At 42.4% G+C, this 24988-nt stretch overlaps 1 protein-coding gene across 1 annotated transcript in view; it reads left to right on the top strand.

Annotated features, from left to right (window-relative positions):
* The window catches only part of LOC130477365 (VPS10 domain-containing receptor SorCS1), a 496720-nt gene that overhangs the window by 446503 nt on the left and 25229 nt on the right, over positions 1-24988 (top strand). Inside the window, exons 21-23 of the mRNA XM_056849300.1 lie at positions 269-392; positions 4617-4729; positions 9300-9431. Coding sequence (XP_056705278.1) covers positions 269-392; positions 4617-4729; positions 9300-9431 — 369 coding nt within the window. The remainder of the gene's footprint in view (positions 1-268; positions 393-4616; positions 4730-9299; positions 9432-24988) is intronic.

Genomic DNA, 24988 nt, shown 5'->3' with positions numbered 1-24988 from the left:
TCTGGATTATGTGAATTAATCAGCAAGGCTTTTAAAGATAGTCTTTATACTAAATGTTCTGTTGAACCCTTTCAAATGTCTGTTTCTAGGATTCTTGAACTGGAATAATATTATAGTAGCACTCCTTTGTTGCCTTCTCCAGGCCAACCATTCAAACCAGGTAGATTTGCAATAAGTCAGAAGGAAGATCCTTGCCTGGTTGTGCAGCTACAAATAAGGCACACAACAGGATTATGTACCTCCCCATTCCTTTTTTGTGCCTTTGCAGCCACTGATCACCCTGGAAGGGAGCATCACATTTACATTCTCTACAGAAGGGATGAACACTATCACAGTGCAGGTTTCTGCAGGGAATGCCATCCTTCAGGACACCAAGACAATTGCAGTGTATGGTGAGCCCTATTGCTTTTGTTAATCCATTCTAAAACCACCTTGAATATTTATCACTATACTACATAGATATGGGCAAGATAAAGCCACACAAAATGGGATGTATGTAAGGCACCGAAATCAGATTGTCTAGAACAATGGCCACTGAGAATTCAGCATGTTTCCTCTATTCTACAAAGTTCTGTGTAGGTGTAAGGCAGGGGTGGGGAACCTTTTTTCTGCCAAGGGCCATTTGCATATTTCTAACATTGTTCGGGGGCCATACCGGGCGTAGATCTCCTGGTGGGGGGGGGGAGAAGCTAGGGTTGCTAGGTCCTCTTCACCACTGGCGGGAGGTTTTGGGGGTGGAGCCTGAGGAGGACAGAGTTTGGGGAGGAAGACTGCATAGCCATAGAGCCCAATGGCCAAAGTGCCCATTTTCTCCAGGGGAACTGATCTCGGCTGGAGATCAGTTGTAATAGCAGGAGCTCTCCAGCCACCACCTGCAGGTTGGCAACCCTAGGGGAGGCTATGCAGAGAAGGCTTGGAGGGTGCCTCTGCTCCCCCAGGTCTTCCCCCTCCTCCCAGGTGGGAGGGCAGCCAGCGGTGGCAGCCGAGGTGCCAGGGGGGCGCAGCTTGCAGCCTGCAGTCAATCTGCAGGGAAGGAAAGAAGGAAGGAAAGAAAGAAGGAAGGAAGGAAGGAAGGAAGGAAGGAAGGAAGGAAGGAAGGAAGGAAGGAAGGAAGAAAGAAAGAAAGAAAGAAAGAAAGAAAGAAAGAAAGAAAGAAAGAAAGAAAGAAAGAAAGAAAGAAAGAAAGAAAGAAAGAAAGAAAGAAAGAAAGAAAGAAAGAAAGAAAGAAAGAAAAGAGAAGGAGAGGAAAAAAGAAAAAAGAGAAAGAGAGAGGGGGGAGAAAGAAAGAGAAAGAAAAAGAGGAGAGAAATAATAGGAGAGAGAGTGACAGAAAAAGGAAGAAAAGAGAGAAAAGCCTTCACACACACACACACACACACACACAGCCGGCTCCATGCAACCAGGCTTCAGCCCTCCCACCTCCCCACCCCCAGTCCACAAAAGTCCTCCACCTGATCGGCTCCCACACGCATGCTCCGCTGCCAGGAGCAGCTGGCTTTTTCCTCTTATTCCCCCCTCCCTCAGCGGCGAGAGAGGTTTAAACTCTTGTGCGGTGGCTTGCAGGAATGCTTCGCCTTCCCTTGGGGGAAGTGTCTTTCTCCCTCCCCCTCCTCTTGCCGATTAACAGCTGACAGTCGGCGGCGTTTAAAGGGGCTGCAGCGTTCCTGCATGCTGCCGCTTCAGGGAGGGCGGTGCTGCGCTGTGTTTCTATGGCAGGGCCCTGGAGCTCCTGGGGGCCACCAAAAATGGCCTTGGTGGCCATAAACGGCCCGCGGGCCTGACGTTCCCTGTCCCTGGTGTAAGGCATGAAAAATGTCCATTAAGTTCAGGACTTTATGTTGTTGTAAATTTTGTACCCCAAATGGACTTGACTCAAGGGAAGACACACATCTAAGAAACACAATAGCTATTTTCCACTTCATTCTATGGGTTGTATCCTGATGATATTCTGCTGACAGAAGGGGAGGGGGTAGAGCCATCTTATCACCTCACTGTAGCTTCTGACCTCTAACTGCTTTTTACCTGTAAGGGTCCTTCAGCTCCCAGCATCAGTTTTTCAGGGGCCACAGGGTGCTTCTGAGAAAAGGAATGTGGGAATGATCCACTTCTGCCAGCAGGAATCTGGTGGGCCTAGTCCTATAGCCCCAATGATAGCAAATCCACCAAATCAATCCCCAAGCCAAATATCAGTCCTGAATTTCACTGTAATTGTGGCTGTATTTTAAACAGGTTGATGGTTACCTCATAAAAGGTTGGACCGAGACCTAGTGGAAAAGAGCACTGGTCCAATACACTTGTGGGGTAATCCTAAGCAAAATTATGTCTTCCTAAGGCCATTGACTTCAATGCACATAGAAGGGTGTGCCTCCTTTAAAGACTGCACTGTGGTTACCGGATACATCAGTTGCACCATACTATCACAGATGTTGTTCATGCTGCCAAACATTAAAGAGAAAGAAGAAATAGCCATATCTGGTAGATTTAACTGGGATGTTAAAAACAAGATGTGGGGGTTTAGATATTTTTGCCCTTTTCCAATTCAGAATGAAATTTACTTTTAACTGAAATGCTGTTAGCATTTGCATTTCCCAATCCAATACTTCCAAGGTTGTTCCCGTTAGAAGACATCCAAGCTGAAAATGTTAATGTAGTGCTCAGAGCTCCTACCAAATGGATGTATAACTTGCACCAAGAACCATTTCCCCGTCTTTCAAACATGGAGCTCAGCATAACACTTTTTCTGAAATTCCCGTCTGAGTTTCCCCTGCTGCTCAGCCCTTTAAACTAATTGCCAGGCTGCTTTGCTTAGTTTGAAGGATGTTTTGGAGTGTTTCATTTGCATCCTTTCAAAAGACAAATATTCTAATTGCTACATAAGATGCCTGCGTTTTGGGTGGAGGCAGAAAGAACAAATATCAGAGAAACCAGTGCAAATGAGGGATTTGCCTGATATCAAGCGGTCTCAGTAGGCTGGTTCATATACCCACAACACTTAATGAGCCGATTGCTCATAGATCTTTGGGCTTTTCAACGTTAAGAGTTTTTCTTTGGGTCAGTGCTAAGCTGAAGTTTATTTAATCAGAAATTGACCCAATGCTTCTGTTAAAAAAAACACACTTAAGAATCATCACGGGAAGCACCGAATTCCTAAGTCTGCAGAATTTAAATGGCATTGTTCTGACAGGCAGCAAATAATGTAGCTACAACAATCACAAAAAACCATACTGAGTTTGTTCAGGGTTACAGTTAGCTTGGTTGGGGTAAATAGTATTAGCCAGGGGCTCAGTATTTCAGACTGTTTTCTCAGTAGGTGTTAAATTGCTTAATATAATTAAGCAATTTGTGTTATGCGCTTATCTGAGTCTTTCATAGAAATGTCACAAACTACTATGGCTTTTAACTCAACGGTCACTTTTGCAGTGCACTCTCTGTAAATTAATAACTTGATGACTGAAAATTCACATCATGCATCTAATGAAATGGCCTCAAGTTCATAAAAGCCGATTCATCAATAAATGTGTTAATCTTTAAGGTGCCACAGGACATTCCTTGTGGTTTAGATTGCTTGTAGCAAATGATATTTGGAAACTATGAGCACAAATTATGGTTGGATGCAATACTCCAAACCTTCCAAAATGGCCTGTGATCAATCTTTCATGTGATATATTGCCAGGCTTGCCATTCCCCCACTGGGGTGGGAGATCCCCTCCCTCCAGCAGGCACATCCCTGCTACTGTTCAGCTGGCCAGTGAGGGGGGAAATGGTGGGAAATGTGGGGGAACATCGACAGTGTCCTGATGTGCTGCCACTTTCCATGCACCTGGAAGTGATGTCATGTGAAATGACCCTGAATTAACCGTAAAGTTCAATGTCATGTCAGCCATGTTATCATCTGTTTATTATAGTGGAATATCTGCCACACTACTCAGTTTGACTGGTGATAATTTACATTAGTTCTTAAATGCAAAGGATCTGATGATCTGATAAACTTTTGTTATCTAAAATTATTATTGTTGTTGTAGTTATATGTTGTTTTTCCTTGTAGGTCAAGGTGGCTTAAAAATCATCATTAAAACACTACAATTTAAAACTAACAAAAACCCCAATAACGCCATTCACCCCAAAAGATACTCCAGGTTATACCTCATTAAAAGCCCTGGAAAATATAATGGCCTTGCAGTGTCTCCTGATGATGGCACCCTCCTCACCTGCTCAGGGAACCCATTCCACTGAATGAGAGCTATGATGAGGCACTGGCTCTTGTTTATGTCAAGCAGGCTACATCCACTGGGGGAAGAGCCATTGGGTAGCAGCCTAAGGACTATAATTGGCTCTTAGAAACCTGTGGGAGGATGCAGTCCTTTAGATATGTGGGTTGTAGGCTATGAAGGGCTTGAAAGGTTATAAGCAGATCTGAGAGAGTTGGTGAACCAAAAGAAGCTGACAGAGGGTACACTTGGCTACTAGACCACTTTTGCAAACAGCAAGGCACATTATAAATTGTGAATTAATCTCTTTGCATAGAAAGTGAAGCAAGTTTTTTTTTAAAAAAAAAAAAACTCACTATGATTGAGGAGTTTTCACTCATAACATTCCTATGTATTTTCCTTCCCTAGAACAATTTCAGTCTTTACGGCTAGCCTTCTCTCCAAATCTTGATGAATACAATCCTGACATTCCTGAATGGAGACGGGACATCAGTCGAGTTATCAAAGGAGCACTTGTTGACGTAAGTGAGAAAAAGTGTTTCTACTTCTGATTGATGTTGTTCTTTCTTCCACATTGTTTGTGTTTCCACCTGCTTTGCAAGTTGATACTGGGAGAAATTCTTCTACAATCCAATTTCAGACATGAGAATGACTTGTGAATGTAACTTCTGTGACTGCCAAGGGTGATGTGGGAAGCAGACACAGGTTATAGTTTGAGGTAAAGCAAACAGTTTTTTTCTTAGTATTCACAAATATTATTGGAACACATGAAGCTGCCTTATACTGAATCAGACTCTCTCCATCAAAGTCAGTATTGTATACTTAGACTAGCAGCAGCTCTCCAGGGTCTCAGGCAGAGGTCTTTCACATCACCTACTTGCCTAGTCCCTTTAACTGGAGATGCCAGGGATTGAACCTGGGACCTTCTGCATGTCAAGCAGATGCTCCACCGCTGAGCCACAGAAGCTAGTCACAAGAAAGGGACCAAGGCTCAGCAGTACAGTATGCACTTTACATGCACTAAGTCCTGCATTTAATGCAGAGCATCTCCAAGTAAAATGACTTTGGAAAAACCTTCCTCTTCCTAAAGCCCTGGTGAACTATAGGCACTCACATTAGACAATATCTTATGTCACTGCTAAGGGTTTATCTAGGGGTGTACTCTTAGATATTCCCAAGCCAAAAACACACCCGAAATTTGCTTTTTGAGGTCTATTAAAGGATATCCAAAATGACTCAAAACACTCCCAACACTCCCAAAGGCCAGGAGTAGGAAAGGAGAGAGTAGAAGCTGGCTCCAAAAAACAGCCATTTGGCAACACTTAGTCCCTTTAAATTTTTAAGGGCCATTATTTTCTAAAGGAAGACCTGGTCAGAGAGAAGAAGAGTTGGTTTTTGTACACCGCTTTCCTCTACCTTAAGGAGTCTCACAGCAGTTTACAATCACATTCCCATCCTCTCCCACAACAGGCCGTTTGTGATGTAGGTGGGGCTGAGAGTGTTCTGCGAGAACTGTGACTAGCCCAAGGTCACCCAGCAGGCTTCATGTAGAGAAATGGGGAATCAAATCCAGTTCTCCAGATTAGAGTCCACCACTCATGTGGAGGAGTGGGGAATCAAGCCTGGTTATTCAAATTACTGGCCACTGCTCATGTGGAGGTGTGGGGTCTCAAACACGGTGCTCCACATTAGAGTCCACCACTCTTAACCACTACATCATGTTGGAGAGTCCAGGGCAACTGTTATAGAAAATAGTAGCCAAAGGGACTAGAGCTGCTTGCTAGGCCAGCTTCATCTCCTTTCATCTGTCCTTGATCCTGCTCCTTCAGAAAGGCGGCGGGGGTAGGGGGGAAGTAGACCCAATATTCCAGGATCTGAAAAAAATCCAAAATGGAATCATGAATCAGTAAAAACACTCCCAAAAATTCAGGATCATGGAACTGTTATCTTCCTCCAACTGTGGATATGAAATTAATATTTTTTTGGAAGTGCACACCCCTAGTTTTTTTTTCTTTCTTTTGCAGCAGGCTAGATATGTGAAAAGTACTTTAAAAAAACTTAAAGCAAAGCAGTTGTTCAGTTTCATGTTATCTTATTTTCCCTTCAGTTTATGTTGCTTCAGCCTAACATTTTATCCAGCAATAACCATGTTTGTGGTAACATAAAGATGTAGCAAGACTTTCTAGGTCACTGTGGGTTTCCCTGTACTTGAGCGATGATAATACAGTTCATTAATCACCACAGCTGTCTTTGCTTAGCCATGGAGAAGAAAACTGAAACTCTATTTCTTCTCTGCATTTCCTTTATGAAGCAAGAATACACAACACAGATCAAAAAAGCGTGGGGACCTTTTGGCAAAATAACATTCCTGGGGAAGTAACATGAAGTCAGCTGGATGACCTTGGGCCAATCACAGTTCTCTCAGTGCTCTCTCAGCCCCACCTACCTCACAAGGTGTCTGTTGTGGGGAAGGGGAAGGGAAGGTGATTATTAGCTGGTTTGAGTCTCTTTAAAGATAGAGAATACAGGGGTATAAAAACCAACTCTTCTTTTTCTTGCCACCACCAATAGAGACAAGGGCATAAATGAGTGTCATTTTGAAAACTCACCCTACAATCTGTTTTCAAGAAGCCACCTCCATGTTCACACTGCAGAAACAATGCTTCCCTTGAACAATTTTAAGCAATCCTTCCAAATGACAAACAAGCACCAAAAATCACTAACTTAGAGCACAAGGCATAGCTAATTGTGATAATCATTGAGCTTCTATACATTTCTACTTTCAGAAAGATATGCTCTGATTTCACTTAGAATTTCATGCACAGTGATGGTGGTGTTAGCTGTGGAGGACCAAGAAGGCCTAAGCTGGGTGTCCCAGTATAAATCTATGGTGTTGTCCAGTCCATAATAAAACACAAGGAGAGACCTGTGGTCTGTGCTATGCTTGCAGAAAGAAGGTTACTTTCTATAAAAGGGCCCATCAGCAGACCTGATGATAGACTTTGATGGAGCCTGAGGAATTGTTTCAAACAATTCCTGGTCTTACAAGGGATCAAGAAAATATGTATACTTTTAAACATATATTTCCTTTGGAGCCTACCCCAAAAAGGATACATATCTTTTGGCATTCTCTCTTATCAATATCTATCATTAAACTGGAGCAGATACTGCATTTTTTGCTTAGCACCTGTTCCACATTTCTTACACAAATTTCAAGGTAGTCTGATACTTTTGAATCAGAGCTGATTACGGTGGCAATGTTGATGAAAATGTATATTGCATGTATGGGAGGGCTCATTTTTGGTCTGCTCTCAACTTTGATATCCCACTAATATTTACATAGGATTGCCAGGCAACTTTCTTTCATTAATCCGTGCATGTAGGGATGCTTCCAGAATTCCTTATTTCCAAAAGTCAGGCCAGATAACCTAGCCTTAGTTGAAGCAACCCTGATGGGTTCGTTTCCCACCATTTCTTTGGCTTGAATTCCAGAGTTTGCAAAGATCAGTGCACATATGCACTTTGTTCTTTCTGTACTTTCGCAACCCTCTAATTTCTTTATATATATTTTTTTGCTTTCTGATAAGCCTTGAGCATGAGTGACTGTTGTGTGTGTGTATGAGTGTGAGCTGCAGCAGTAAAATTAAAGGACCTTTCCTGTCCTTGTAAGTCCCCTGCTGAGAAATGCATATCATGAAATCTGGTTGCCTGGACAGCCCTGTAATTAATTCTCAAAAATGTCAGGCTAGTTCATAGATTCATCCCAATCCAGAGGATATCCAAGCATACATCCAAGACCACCTACAGAAAGCCAGCAATTTAGTTTTGCAGGACACACAAGTCCATTTAATGTGATCTGCATATTTGTAATAGTCCCAGTTAGATAAACCCATAAGTTAGTGGCATTACACATGTTTTGCGTGGACAATGTCCTATGTTCTGACCCAGGCATCCATGCCCAAAACATTAGAGAGCTGCTGTCAGCCAGTGTTGGCCTGCTGGGCTGACTCAGTGTGGCAGCCATGCACATCTCCCTTTTTGGACAGGAAGGAAATTATTAAACTGGCCTACTTTTTCTGTAAGTCTTTAAGAAAATGTCAGATCATGGCACATGTTTGATTTTCTTTGCTCCAAGAGATTTCATCTATGACTGCCATTCATGTAGATGGGGATGAGACATTTGCATATCATGAAAATTCTGTGGACCCAAGTATTTGATGTATTTGAAGACATTTGGTTGAACCCAGCCAATTTTCCCATTCAATCTCACCTATCTCCCCTCCATACTACTGCCCCCATTAAACATGGCCTTTCTTCATGCAGATCCCATAATCCTCAGCATAGTTCTTTTGGTGATAAAGGGAGACCCTCTACTCCCTTTTCTGTCAGCAGAACAGTTGGTTGGATTCAATCCATTGATCTGATGAAGATTCATTCAAACAGATTTGAATGCAGTTTAAAGGCAGATATTTTTATTTTGTTTTTTTTGCACATTTTTCTAAATTTTATACAATAGCATGTAAATTTGAAAATTTGGAAAGACATCTTTTTAATGCAGTTTGTCTGCAGTCTATAAACCAATCTATATATAAACTAAAAGCCAGCATGGTGTAGTGGTTAAGAACGGTGGTTTGGAGTGGTGGACTCTGATCTGGAGAACCGGGTTTGATTCCCCACTCCTCCACATGAGCGGCGGAGGCTAATCTGGTGAACTGGATTTGTTTCCCCACTCCTACACACGAAGCCAGCTGGGTGACCTTGGGCAAGTTATTCTCTCTCAGCCTCACCTACCTCACAGGGTGTCTGTTGTGGGGAGGGGAAGGGAAGGTGATTGTAAGCCAGTTTGATTCTCCCTTAAGTGGCAGAGAAAGTTGGCATATAAAAACCAACTCTTCTTCTTCTTCTAAAATTTCTCTCATTTAAAAGAACCCCATTTTTAAGAGTCTGCTAGTCTGACTACTGACTACTTCAGACTACTTCAAGTGTGAAGGAATCAGAGATTGGGTCTTTTTGTGTTTGTTTTTCCTGCCACTCAGAAAAACCTTGTAAAGCCACCCTTCTTTACTCTAACCCTTTCTTTCCACATACCAGGCAACAGCTATTTCCAGCAAACACATTTTGGTGGCAGTCCTGCCCAGTTTACCCACATCTGCTGAACTCTTTATTTTGCCCTATAAGGATCCCACAGGAGAAGACAAACAGACGGCAGAAGATCTGCAACAGGTATTGATTTTCATGACTCAGAATTTGTATTGGGGTACCTGCCTGTATTTAATGAGTGGAGGGAAGGCACAACAATGTTAAAACAAGACATTGGCAAAATATCACTTGGTATTTCCGTGGGAACTGAAATCACTCTTCAGATTATGGCAGCATATTTAAGAACTAAAAGTACAACACACATGTGATCCACTACGAAAGAGAATAATTCTAAGACTGAGAAACATTATCATCGAGAAGATAAATGGGTCCTTTTCAAGATCACTACACCCAATATACTATCAATTTGGAAACTCCAGTTGCTGTAGAATGCTGGGGCTCGGCGGTTATCAGGAGCTAGGTGGCACATGCATATTACTCCCATTCTGTAGTCATTCTGCTGGCTGCCCATCTGTAACTGGGATCAATTTAATGTATTGGCTATCACATACAAAGCCCTTCAGGGCCTTGGACCCTCATATCTCCAAGAGTGTCTCTCCCCCTATGCTCCACCATGTCAGCTTCACTCAGCTGAGAAGGGCCTTCTGCAGGTGCCAACCTACAAGTTAGCAAAATCAACAACGGCACGTACACGTGCCTTCTTCATTGTGGCCCCCACCTTATGGAAAGGTCTGCCTGAGAAGGTCAGGAAGGCTCTTTCCACAAACTATGCAAAACTGAACTACTCAAGAGGGCTCTTCCTCTTCTATTTATTTCCCATATTCAGTTATATTCAGTTATATTTATTATTTGTTTACTTGATTTTTACCCCACCTTTTTTCACAGTGGGGACCAAAGCCGATTACATTATTCTCCTCTCCTCCTTTTTATCATCACAACAAACATGTGAGGTAGGTTAGGCTGAAAGTATGTGATTGGCCCAAAACAACCCAGTGAGCTTCCGCAGCGAGATGGTGATTTGAAACTGGATCCCACAGACCCTACTCTGAAGCACTACACCACACTGGCTTTCACAGGATGATGATGAAGAAGAAGAGTTGGCTTTCATATGCCGACTTTTTCTACCACTTAAGGGAGAATCAAACCAGCTTACAATCACCTTCCCTTCCCCTCCCCACAACAGAAACCCTGTGAGGTTGGTGGGGCTGAGAGAGTGTGACTAGCCCAAGGTCACCCAGCTGGCTTCATGTATAGGAGTGGGAAAACCAACCCGTTCACCAGATTAGCGTCTGCTGCTCATGTGGAGGAGTGAGGAATCAAACCCAGTTCTCCAGGTTAGAGTTCACTGCTCCACCACTACACCACGCTGGCTCTCATCTGAAATTACAACTGATCTCCAGATGACAGAGATCAGTTCCCCTGGAGAAAATGGCTGCTTTGGAGAGTAGACTGCTGAGGTTACTTCCCTCCCCATACCTCCCCTCCCAAGGCTCTACTCCCAAATATCTAGGAATTTCCCAACCTGGAGCTGGCAACTCTAAAAAGGAAGTAGGGAAATGGGAGGGCTATGGGGGCTTTCAGGAAAGGGAAAGAGAAAATTGTGGGGGAGAAGAAAATGAGATGCTTCCCACAAGTCTTTGTGGGTTCCCACTTGTTCTTTCATAAAATCAACATTAGCTGAAGTTTCGATGTACTTCAAGCTGATCGTGTGCACAAGTATACACTAGCCACAAGTCTTGTCCAGGTGATAATTAGGTGGTATGTAGTTACAAATGTTCTGGATATTTTTTGAGCCACAATTCACTGCTATGCACTACCCTGTCGCTACACTCCTGGATAAATGCAGATACTTTCAGGATTTTCAGTCTGATCCAGGAGCTCATGTTGGAATCCCAAAAATGCACTATGAATGAGTGGGATTGCTCACATTAACTCTGAAAATAATCTGGCATAAATGGATTAATTCATTGAGTGTCTGAAACGTTATCAAAATGCTTGATGGACTCATAAACTCTCACAGTTTTTGAAGACATCATCATGGGTTTAAGGGGCTCAGCTGCTGCCAAGCCCTTTGTTGGAGCTCCTCCCAATATACAGTCACACACAATTTCTTCAATATATTGTCGAAGGCTTTCACGGTCAGAGTTCATTGGTTCTTGTAGGTTATCCGGGCTGTGTAACCGTGGTCTTGGAATTTTCTTTCCTGACGTTTCGCCAGCAACTGTGGCAGGCATCTTCAGAGTAGTAACACTGAAGGACAGTGTCTCTCAGTGTCAAGGGTGTAGGAAGAGTAATATATAGTCAGAAAGGGGTTGGGTTTGAGCTGAGTATTGTCCTGCAAAAGTATTGTCCTGTAAGTATCAAGATAATGTGCTAATGAGGGTATGGTATGTTAATATGGAACCATTGTATCCTGAAGTGATCTGTTAATGTGTGTTTTGGATTACACACATTAACAGATCACTTCAGGATACAATGGTTCCATATTAACATACCATACCCTCATTAGCACATTATCTTGATACTTACAGGACAATACTTTTGCAGGACAATACTCAGCTCAAACCCAACCCCTTTCTGACTATATATTACTCTTCCTACACCCTTGACACTGAGAGACACTGTCCTTCAGTGTTACTACTCTGAAGATGCCTGCCACAGTTGCTGGCGAAACGTCAGGAAAGAAAATTCCAAGACCACGGTTACACAGCCCGGATAACCTACAAGAACCAATTTCTTCAATGTTTTAAGGCAATTCGAGGGACTGTGAATCGGTGCTCTTTTGAATATAGTAGCGTAGTCTGAGTAGTTTTGGAAAGATTGAGATAATTTATACTATGAGTACTCAGCAACACTGTACACTGTGATCTTTATCTATTTCAAGGTGTGGTGTCTGCTGAACACCTGATAATTCCCACTTACTGCTGATAAATGTGTTGCACTTTCTCCATCTCCAAAATTTTGTTGCTGCTTTCATGCCCGATGCAGATGTGATGCTGGCACGAGAAAGTCGTTTAACTGTGTCATTTTGTATTCATCTGGTGTCTCATTTAAACTGAGCTTCAATTCATGCAAAGCACCTATGTGTGGCTGGATTATCATAGCATTAGCCTGGGTGGGCATTTTAGTGGCACATATCGCTTCTTTGTATGAATAGCAGCCCAGTTTTAACAAGTGATTGGGCAAGGGAAGTTATTTTGCCATGTTCAAGTCACCTGAAACAAATTCAAGGAAACAATTCTGAAGCTAATTCTCCAAGGACAAATTTGCTTTCAAAAACTTTGCATTTTCTCTCCGCTCCCCCCCCCCCCCCCAGTATTACCCATTATGAATACCTTTGGATTTAGGAACTTTAGAAGAATACTGGAAAGACAATATTTAAAAGTCATATTTAAGAAGGCACAAATATTGGAATCCTGGACCCCCACCAACCCAAAAAATATTTCACCTCAGTGCATGCATCACAGCTTTGCCTCAGCTAAAGCCCAGTGGCCAGGCTGAAGTCATCTGAAGTTTATGGCTTCTCATTTTACCCATTTGGCTTTCATCTTGCTTGACAAACTACTTAGCTTTGTAATTTTCTTCCCATGCAAGGCATAAACATCAAGAACAGAGATTTACTGCTCTGCAGGCACCCCTCCCACTTCATAAATTGGAAAAGAAGGCAGTATACAGAGTGGTGAATTTACAACTGACCCAACTCGCCTTAGGCACTTGGCTGCTTATTGTATTCCACAAATTATTATATAGATATTTCCCCCATGCATTCTCAAATGCTCTATGGTCATAAAGATTTGTAGCACTGGCACACTGTCCTCATTGCCTTTAGAGGAGGGATGAGCCTGGTGTAGCTTTCACTGGGGATTCCGGCATCCAGTACCATGCTATCTGAAGGGACAAGATTGCAATCTGCTGTGTTACAGGAATTATTCTTGATTTATTGCTACTTATTTCCTGAGGAGCAGTGTCTTTTTTGGCTTCTCAACATGCAGAACAGTATATGTGTTTTGTTTCATCAGGAGAATTGCATGCATATTTCATAGTTCCTCCCCTCCTTAAATCTGGCATTCTGTCCTATTCTCAGGATTCTTTCTCAGTGACAGAAGCAGACGTTTCATTGGATCCCTCTGGTTTTTCCACTGGTAAAAAAAGAAGATGGGGTCCCCTTTGACCACCAAAATAGCTATGCTTGGTTTATTTGGAACCTATATGTACAAAAGCCAGGGCGGTAATAAGGAGTAGAATAGGCTGAGAATGATAGAAAACGCTGGTTTGGTCCAACCCATTTTCTCATTCCCCAATAGTCATTTTGAGGAGCTACAGGTCAATGGAGCATGTTTTTCTTTACACTTATCTGTTGGTGAACGCTAGCTGCTGTTGTCCTACTATTATTCCCATCCAAACTGTTGCCACAATTTCGTTAGATAGATAGATAGATAGATAGATAGATAGATAGATAGATAGATAGTTTATTTGCGGCCCTTGGCCAGATAAAACAAGATACATGGACTAAAATGGTCTTACCTACAAAGCTTTACAGTCCGAGTCATAAGTCACTTAAAAAATAAAAATAATAAAATAACATCCGAGTTACATCTGCCATTTGGACTAAGAGATTACTCTGTGGCAATGAATTGTCATTGCAGCTGTACAAAATTTTGCTACCTGAGAGGTGACTGAGGGATTATCTCCTTGTAGGAGCTTTTCTAACTTTTCTCTATCCCTGACAGATCCCATTCTCAGTATGAGGGGCTCAATAAACTTAGAACGGGGTATAGTGTAATAGTTACAGTTCAGGAACACATGTTCAGTGGTTTCTAAATCCCCGGATTTGCAGGGGCGTAGTCTCTCTGCCCTGGGTATCTTCTTGAACTTCTAACATAGCAGAGGGTAAGGCGGCACACCTAGCCAAGGTAAAAGCCCTCCTATATTTGTTTATCAGTAACAGAGTAACAGAGGCTGATAAGTAACAGAGATAGGCTGTTGCCACAATTTCATTTTTAGAATCTTTTATCTGTTTATAAGAGCAATCAAAAGCATTCTTATGCTATTTGCACCTTGGGTAACCTTTTCATGGCCTAGAGATGCACCAGACATGTACCATGAGGTATGGGGAACCACTGTTAAACTGCAGATTTTAATCTTTAGAAATAATCACAATCTGCAGATGATTCATTTAAAGGCAATGGACTCCAAAACAATCCCTATAAGGGTTGCCTGTACCCTGGAGGAGGCAGAGGATCTCTTGCCCCCAGCTGGTGTTTCTTGCCTTGCTCTCAGCAGCAGCAAAAGAAATATAAAAAAATGGCTATCAGCCAACAATGTCACTTCTGGGAAAACCTGAGAATGATGTCATGCCTCTCTAGGAATCTGCCAAAACTCTGTGGTAGGTGATTCACACTGTAGGTGATTCCTGGAGATGACTGATGTCACTATGGGGTTTTCCCCGGAACTGATGTCAAACTGTCAGCCAATGCCCCCATATCTCGGTGCCCCTGGTCTCTGACTAGATTCTATGCTGGACCTGACATCCCTAACCCGGCAAAGCCTATTGCTTGTTTTGTGACCGTGTGTATTTCTTCTCTCTTTAGGGGGGGGGTGTTAATTGAATTTTTCATGTTAATAATGCTTACTTAATAACACATCACAACCATCTTTCTATTACAAAAATATATCAAAAAAGTAGAAAAAAATCTTTATAACATTATCCAAGTCTCTAAATTGAAATACAAATCTCAAAATGATAATGCCCAATGATACATTGATTCCTTTGGTTTAATATTATTCCAATATTTTATAAATATGAGCCATCTTTGTATAAATAATTTATGTGCAGAAAATCTCTTGACTTTTCCTTGCCTATATGATGTGATCTTATCCATCAGCATAATATACCAAGATTTTCTGAGCCCAGACTCAACAGAGGGACTCCTCTTTTGATTCCATTGCTTGGCCACCAACATCCTTGCTGCCGAAAACAGATTCCATAAAAAATATGCATATTTTCTCTCCATGTGTGGGTGTATCTGACCAAACAAAATGAATACTGGAGTACATTCCACCTTTTCTCCTATTATTTAACTTAGGATCCTACAAATCTTTTGCCAGAAACTGGAAAGTGCCAGAAAACTCCATCATGAATGGATAAGAGATCCTTTATCCACGGCACATTGCCAGCATTGTTCTGATGTGCTATTAATCATCTTTTTTCATTCTAATGGGGGTGTAGTACCACCAAAACATAAGCTGATGTTGATGTTTACCGAGGTACTCAAAATACCTCTATAGATCCCCCCCATTGATAGATAATAGCATGCACAGTCAGTTTTGCATCCCATGTTGGAAGATTTCTAATCTTTCACTTTGAGACACCCATGTGAGAGGGAGGGTTTCTTCTGACTCTTAGCCCAGTTGCCTTCTGAGATAGTGAGCAACCAGTATTTTACCTTTGCTGGATGAGTAACCTTTAGTCATGAGAAGAGAGGTCTAGGACAGCCCCCTTCCTCACATGCTAGTGGGGTCTTCTTTTTATTTCCACATGGCATATCTGAAGCTTTCCAAACTAACAAGTATAAGGTAAAAATATATACCCTTCATTGTTTCAGGTAGCCTATTGGGTTACAAGATGCTATGGCTTGCATCTCCAAAGCTCTCTGATCCAACAAGGGATCAGTAAATTGCAGAAGCCATTCTTGCTTCTGTAATCTGTTCCGGAATTATGAGAGAGCACAATAATGCCATGCCACTCACCACTAAAATGCTACAGAATGGGAACTGGACAGTTCTGGAATGGTGGTGATATACAAATGTATTCACATTTCATTTATTAATTGCTTAACTACTTAAAAATCAGATTGTTTGTCAACTAAATATTCTTAAAATGACTCATAACCCTAATATTAATTGATTAATAAAAGCACAGCTATCGAGTATTAATAATCTCTAAGAGATTGACAGGCCTGCTGATGTTTGTGGAAGGGTATCTCTGTGGTTGCCATGCAACCACAGCACATTTTTTTTAAACCAGGCATCAGAATGACATACTAGTAGTTTCTTACTTGCTGAAGCATAACAGTTACATTCTGTTGTTGATTTTTTTCCTATGGAGGTATGTCTTCACTCAACTGATTCCAGTTATTTTCTGTCAGTTTGTAGGGCATCCGTTTCTGCTTCATACACAGTGCTATTGTATCACACTGAATCCAAAGGAATAGAATATCTCTTTAAATCAGCCTTATTGTTCACTGGGAGTGGGGTTTCAGCATTCAGAGGGTCAGTACAGGCATTAGAATACCACTACCCCTCAACACGGAAACTGTCAGCTGACAGCCGACATTAGCAGAGTTTAGACATTTGAATCAATGGCTAGATGTGAAGTCTGTTAAACCTCTGCTCAAATTAGAGGGTGGGAATATAAGAAATATAAGAGGCTTCAGCCAGGGAGGGAGGGCTATAAATAACAAAATGAATAAAAATAAAAATATGCCACTTAGCTGTTACAGAAGGCACCAGGAAGCCTCTTCATCATGTCTCTCTGTGTTTATGTGCCTGGCTAAGGAAGGCAGCCTAATCTCCAGCCCTTCATTGCTTTGCTTACTCTGTCCGGATTAACCCAACATGCTGACTACCTGCCTCTCCCCTCTGCCACCCCAATGCTTGATGCTGCCACAGCTCAAGAGACCCAGCTGCATGCAGTGTCTACTATTGAAGCCTTTTTCTAACATTATCTGTGGGGATATCCAACCCCATGTACCAGGAGGCACACTGTTCATTGTCTTCCCAATATTTATTTTGCCATTTCATGTGACTCAGACCCCACACGTATTATCAGCTATATACATAGTGACCTATTCAGATAAAATGCATATTGGGAGGCTCATGGATAGCACACTGTCCTGCTACACATGGTTCAATACTTCAAATGTAACATCTGTAAGAGGCTAGAGTCCACTATAGATTTTGCTAATTATCTGGCTGAGGAAAGCTTCCAATACAAAGGAAAGTCTCTCACTAACTCTCTAACTGCCTTAAATCTTGCTTTCTATCTGGGGCATTTTTATTAGGATCCAAAACAACTCTCAGCCGAGGGGAGAAGGACACATTATTAAACTTTAGCCAGTGAACAGCTAAGAGAGGATTGGGGGGAGTCTAACTTAAATGGATATCAAGAGCCACACAGAGACACTCTGGGAGAAAGTGTTAAAACTTCTAAAGAAATCCTACTTAGATCTAGCTGATATTTTTGCTTTCTGGACATCCAGAATAAGGTACTAAACCAGTTAACAAATATTTGAAAATTCACTTCTGGAATTAAGGGGGTTGCAGGAGGTTAGATTATGTATTTTCTTTATTCATTTATATCTTGCCTTTCTCCCCGATGGGGGACCCAAAGTGCCTTTCATTATTCTCCTCTCTTCCATTTTATCTTCACAGCAACCATGCAAGATAGGTTAGGCCAAGAATGTGTGCATATTCCAAGGTCACTCCTCAAACTTCCATGGCAGAACAGAGATTCAAACTTGGATCACCCAGATCCTAATCTGACACACTAACCATACACCTAGGGTTGCCAACCTCCAGGTACTAGCTGGAGATCTCCTGCTATTACAACTGATCTCCAGCCGATAGAGATCAGTTCCCCTGGAGAAAATGGCTGCTTTGGCAATTGGACTCTATGGCATTGAAGTCCCTCCCCTCCCCAAACCCCACCCTCTTCAGGCTCAACCCCAAAAATCTCCCGCCAGTGGCAAAGAGGGACCTGTCAACCCTACATACACCACACTGACTATCATCCCTGAGCACAATGAGGCCCAAAGGTTCTGTCAGCATGGGAGTAGCAGGTTTCTTTTCAGTTTCTTCAAGATAGCAACCTTAGCTTCAAGGGCACAAACTTGTTTCCTGAGAGGCTCATTGTACTAAGCACAAACTCATGACTTCTGCCTGACAGACAGGCACTCATGCTGCACACTTCAGTTCACTAGATTTGAACCTAGTTTTCCCAGTCATAGTCCAACACTCTAATTAATACACTGCACTGCATCTCACGTTGCACCCATACAGTTTTAACAATGAACCCACACTTTCTCATCATCAGATTATTATGCACTAGATAGTTTGCTGTCCTGGATGGGTACAGATAACTAAGCTGCCTTATCATCTCCCAAGCACTTCTCGCTGTTATCCACTACCCTATCTGTTGCCTCTAAATTGATGTGCTGATGTGTTTTAGTGATGTAGTTCCTGCAGTTTATAAAATGACAGGGATAATGTCTGAACTATTTTGAGGGTGGCAGAGAGCACTGGGGAGAAGAGCAGTTAACAACTTCTCTTATGAACAGGGCAGCTGAAAGCTGTACAAGGCTAATAAATACTGAGATGGATGGCTGTTAAAATAAGGTTTGCAAAGGGCTGAGATTCCAGCGGGCTGATTTTGTCCTGCTTGTTTTTCATAGGAGACATCCCTCAAAGTTTATGGCCTCACCATCTTGGTAGACGTTGATTGTGAGACATGGAAGTGGGATTTAATTTCTCCAACACACCACTATTTAGCATTCATTTTATTTAACACATTTAAAATGCATATCCCACCATTTCAAATAAAGGGAGCTAAGTTCTAGACTTCTGGTTCGTTCTCTCTCTCTCTCTCTCTCTCTCTCTCTCTCTCTCTCTCTCTCTCTCTCTCTCTCTCTCTCTCTCTCTCTCTCTCTCTCTCTCTCTCTCTCTCTCTCATTCTCTCTCTCTCTCTCTCTGAGTGAGTGAGTGAGTGATGCAAAGGAGACTGGAAGAAATGTGACATTAAGTTACAAAGTAGCATAGAAGCTTATATGGGATTCGGACAGTGCTCAAGGGTAATGTTATCATATCTTAATTATACTTAGGTATAGCATATGCATTAATTTAAACTGCCCTATATATATATATATATATATATATATATATATATATATATATATATATATATATATATATATATATATATATATATATATCTCCCTCTGCTGCATCCATATTTGCAATCTTCTGACACATAGGACAAGCTGTTTTCAGTGAGCCACTAGAGGGAAGTATTACACATGTGTGGACATGTGCACACACCTACACAGAAAATGAATACAACATCCTTCACACCCACTGCATTCTTACTTTTATTATCCTGAGTGCAAACAATATAATGAAATGAAATTTTACATTGAAACAAAATGCTGTATGTATCAAATGTATGAACGTTTCACATGCAAACAAGAGATGATGTTTAGGGATTTTATGAATGAAGTTTAGGAGTTTTAGGAATGATTTAAACTATTGGTTCTTGTAGGTTATCCGGGCTGTGTGACCATGGTCTTGGTATTTTCTTTCCTGATGTTTCGCCAGCAGCTGTGGCAGGCATCTTCAGAGGAGTAACACTGAAGGACAGTGTCTCTCGTTTTAAACTATATTTTTTATCATTCTTAGAATTTCCAGACCACATTTTGCCACATAGTACACTTATTCATTTATTTTTAAAATGCCTAATGCACCATTCCCCCAGTAGCATTACAAGAAATAATAAAACAATTCAAATCGAAGTAAGTTTACAAACGATTAGCACAATATCAACAGAATATTCCATTATTTATTATCTATGCTGTGATGGATGTAGCCTAGGTTTGCCAGCCTTGCAGCAGCATTTTGAAGGATGGTGCCTAGAGAGGGTGGAGTTTCAGGGAATGTGACATCACACCCTTTGTGATGACTGTCAGTTAAAATGTTTAAAATGGCTGTCTTGCTCTGACTCACAAGAGTAAGCTCTGACTAATGGACATTTCTGCTGGAATAAATTTTATTATTCTTGATGGTGTCTTGTACTGGAGTGTTGCATGACAAAAGTCCAAGTAGCTCCAACAGTGTTCTTACTGGTGCACAAGAGCTTGTGAAACTTCTTATGCAAGAGGAATACTGTGGTAGTAGTGGAAATTGCTGTCAAGTCACAGCTGACCTATGTATAGGGAAACGTATAGGGTTTCCAAAGCAAGAGACTAACACAGATGGTTTACCATTGCTTGCCTCTGAGTAGTGACCCAGGACTTCCTCAGTGGTCTCCCATCCAAGTACGAACCAGGGCAGACCCTGCTCAGCTGCCAAGATCTGATTGGATTGGGCTAACCTAGGCCATCCAGGCCAAGGCCAGGCACACATAGAATCTGTTATAGTGGTGTGTGAACTCTTGAGGAAACTCTCATGCAAGATATTTGGATTGTGGCTCAATGGTGGAACGCATGCTTTGCATGCAGAAGGTCCCGGGTTCAATCTTTTGCATTTTCCACTTAAAGTTTCTCAGGCAGCAGTTGTTGGGAAATCCCTTGCTCTACCTGAGAGCCTAGAGAACTGTCACCTGTCATAGTACACAATACTAATACTACATAGACCAGTAGTTTGACTTCATATGGTTTCGTACTTTAAATGGTTCCCTGCTTTACAAAACAAGTTGGAAGAGTCAACCCTCTTTTTCTCAGTCTCCTGGCTGAAATCTGTACTTCCCTTTCCCCCAGTGTTTTTTCATAACAAACTTTAGAAGTTCCAATTAGGACTGTTGATTCGGTTCCATTCGACAAGAAAAACAGCCGAATTTTCCCTGATTCAGCAGTTTCTACTTCGGATAGAACTGAAGTCAAACAGGCGGGAAAACGACGAACTGAACTCAGCGAGTTCAGGCGGACTCCGGATAAATTCGTACAAGTTCGGCGCCCCCAAAGCAGCATTCTCCCGTGGCCAATCGGTGGCCAAGCTGGGTCTTCTTCTGGCCAATCAGTTGTGGATGAGTGCATGACCCCAGCTGCTGCATGGCCCAGGGAGAGAAAGAGAGACTGGGAGTGTCTGTTTGTATGAGAGAGAGATCCCCGTGGGTGTGGGTGTGCATATTTTTGGCTTTCCACAGGTTGGGGGGGCATTTTTGGAGGTAGAGGTCCCAAACTTTCAGCGTAGCTTGAGGGGTCCCTTCTTGCGAGAACCCCCAAGTTTTGTAAAGATTGGGTCAGGGAGTCCTGAGATATGGGGCCCGGAAGGGGTTCCCCCAAAATTGCCCATTGGAATAAAACCATTAAAAACACATTTGTGGCTTTCCATAGTTCCGGGGGGGGGGGCAGTTTTGGAGGTAGAGGTCCCAAATGTTCAGTGTAGCTTGAGGGGACCCTTCTTGCAAGAACCCCCAAGTTTTGTAAAGATTGGGTCAGGGGGTCCTGAGATATGCGATCCCCCCATCTGCCCATTGGAATGAATGGGAGCAGGCAATCCGTAATGGGCATCTAGAGAGCGGCAAATCCAAGGCAAAACCTCCCATTGTTTCTGGGGCAGCCAGAGAGAAACTCACCACCGACCCACACTGACCTCCAGGCAAAGGTGGCAACCAGTGAAAACAGCAACAATCACACTCGCAAAGAGATCAAGCCCCCCCCCCCCAGGACAGGTCACCCCTCCCTTTGGCTTCCACCCCCCCCCACACACACACACAGTAGAAGCCAGTCCGTGGCTTCTAAGAGCCAATGTAACTATGCCGAAAGTGCATCCCGCTCAAAGCGTAAGTAAACAGCGTAAGTATCATGGGTAACGTACGTATCTTTTCATTTCAACACAGCCAAAGTTGGAATAAAGCTACTTGCTAAGTGCGACCTGCGCATATTGTGTATAAAGCTACTTGCTAAGTGCGACCTGCGCATATTGCGTATCTTCAGTATTGATAGTTTTCATGCTGCTGGATTCAAATCTTCCACAGCAACAATCACACTCGCAAAGAGATCAAGCCCCCCCCCAGGAAAGGTAACCCCCCCAAATCAGACTCCACAGAGGCAATCAAGCCCCCCCCCAGCAGAACAGCCCCCCCCGAACCAGAAGACGCAAATTCCAAACGTAAGAGAAGAACTGGCCAGACAGAGAGAAACTCAGAGGCAATCAAGCCCACCAGAACAGGTAAACCCACCCCCCTTTGGCTTCCCCCCTCGCACACACACACACACACACAGAGAGAATCTCCCCCTCTCCCACATACACACAGGAAAAAAAATTATAGAGAAAAGCCCTAAAATGGGTCATACTGTGGATGTCTTCTTCTCTTCCATCAGGAGCAGGGACTGGGAGTCAGGACTGAGGAGTAATCCAATACAATTCTAGCAGACTCACACACACAGACTCTCTCTGGCCATTTATGCATGGGAGGTTTTGCTTTGGATTTGCCGCTCTAGATGCACATTAAGGATCCCTTGCTCCCAATCATTCCAATGGGTGGATGGGTGGGACCGCATAACTCGGGGGGCCCTGACCCAATCTTAACAAAACTTGGGGGTTCTTGCAAGAAGGGTCCCCTCAAGCTACAATGAAAGTTTGGGACCTCTACCTCCAAAATTGCCCCCCCCCGGAGCTATGGAAAGCCACGAATGTGTTTTTAATGGCTTTATTCCAATGGGCAATTTTGGGGGGACCCCTTCCAGGCCCCATATCTCAGGACCCCCTGACCCAATCTTTACAAAACTTGGGGGTTCTTGCACGAAGGGTCCCCTCAAGCTACACTGAAAGTTTGGGGCCTCTACCTCCAAAACTGCTCCCTGGAGCCTTGGAAAGCCGCGAATGTGTTTTTAATGGCTTTATTCCAATGGGCGATTTTGGGGGGGACCCCTTCCAGGCCCCATATCTCGGTACCCTCTGAACCAAACTTTACAAAATTTGAGGTTCTTGCAAGAAGGGTCTCCTCAAGCTACACTGAAAGTTTGGGACCTCGACCTGCAAACATGCCCCCCCCGGAGCCGCGGAAAGGAGCGAATATGTTTTTAATGGCTTTAAATGGCCGAATTTATTCAGGAACTCCGAATTGCGTGCCGAATTCCATGGATCCGAATCGGGAGAGTTCGGACTTTGGCATTTCCCAAATAAAAACGGGCCGAATTTTTCCGGATCCGAATTTTACTGATTTTTTTTTTCAACAGCCCTAGTTCCAATCTCACTTCCATCATTTGTAGTTTGGCCCTTAGAAAAACAAGTCCAATGCTGCATTGGGTATCCAAGACTAGTTGTACAGTTTTTTAGAACCTGGCACACATTTTAAACATATGGCAGGAGGTGTCTATGTGTGTCTGTGGGGAGATCTTTATGTCTAATTAAGGTTGCTGGGGCACGTACTGAGAAAAAGTCAGCCCTCATTCAGGCAAAACTACATTAGAAGCCAAATTAATTGTGTTTTGTTCTCTTTGTAAATTAAATCTCCATTCTCTCTTCTTTTATTTGTTATTATTATTCATTATATGTCCATTGATGAGAGAATGATAAGCAAAGAATGGCTTCTATTACAAAAACATTTTTTTTGCACATTGTGTCTAATTCTGCAAATGAAGCAGATAAAGTCAATGAGGCTCTGTGAAGGACCTAAACTAATTCAGAGAGCTAATTATTTTCACAGAGGAGACTCTTGACGACTCTAAATTAGGTGTTTTGCAATGCTGAGAAATGTTATCTTTCGTATGGTTTGCTTGATCTCAGATGCAAAAGAACAATATGCTGCCACCCTCTTAAAATAGCTGGCATAAATATGAGCTGTGAGTGTGTGTGCATGATACTGTTGTTAGCCATCCTAAGCATAGGGGTAAATAGAAATATAAAAGTAGATTATAGCATTAAAATACATCTCTACCCACTTTAGTATGTGGTTTGAAATTTCCTTTACTTTACAGATATGTGTGCAGTCCAACAAGATGTTCTCCTGCTTGTGCCATTGAAATAAATGTGGTACTGGGCCCCAGTATCACTAAGATTGCTCCTGACTAGAATGTTATTTAAATGCTTAATTCCTTAATAATGTGGCGTGTATATGTTGCTATATGTGTAATCACATCTAGTCTGCAGCTGGACTCACCTGCTTGAGTTACACTCTTTTAGGTCCTGCTTGTGACACAGTTGGAGTCTGGCTTGTGCAAGAATGATCTACTTTAACTTGGTATAATAAATTGTTGTGTTGGTAGGTGGCATGGGATTTGTAAGCACATGGAATAGCTTTACACCTTAGAAGGTTTTATGTGGGCTCCACTGCTTTACCACTGGGTTCTGCTCTAGGTTCTTTTCTGTTTAATGTTGGCCTTCACCTTGAGTACACAGACTCTTCTCCCTGTCCATCCAGAGCACTATCTCAAACTCTGCCAAGTTTTCTATTTTGACGACTCTGGATCCTACCCAGGAGCAAGAATTTTTTTTTTTGATACATTGGATATGGAAAAGAGGAGGGGCATGATCTTTTATATTCAGAGAACAGAAGTTGGAAGACCTTCACATAACCCTCCTCATGGTAAGCAAAGGTCCTACCTAAAAACAACCTTCTCAGACCACTGCTTTGGAAGAGCTAATCTGTTGAATGCTTTGACAGTGGATGCAGAAGAGAAAGAACCTTGAGCATGTCATTCAGCTCTTTCCAGCAAGAAACTGAGGCAGTATCAAATATATGCAGTAGTAGTTTAGCTGTTTCAAAAATGTTGTCATGCCAAGTATGCATACTGAAGGCCAAATTCAGACTTCTTATGAAGTGACTTCCAATATATCTGTTGCTGTGTTAGAGCCACTCATATTGCTGTGGGATGTGATCCAAGACCTCATTTCATGTTTTGTTTCTCTGCATTCAACTTGAGCTATAGCCATGGAACCATAAAAGTCCCCCTGTCTTTCTGGAA

Source organism: Euleptes europaea, chromosome 5 (assembly GCF_029931775.1).
Source record: "Euleptes europaea isolate rEulEur1 chromosome 5, rEulEur1.hap1, whole genome shotgun sequence".
Taxonomy (NCBI): Eukaryota; Metazoa; Chordata; class Lepidosauria; order Squamata; family Sphaerodactylidae; genus Euleptes; species Euleptes europaea.
The sequence above is the reverse complement of the archived record's forward strand: the minus strand, read 5'-3'. Positions and strand labels throughout refer to the sequence as shown.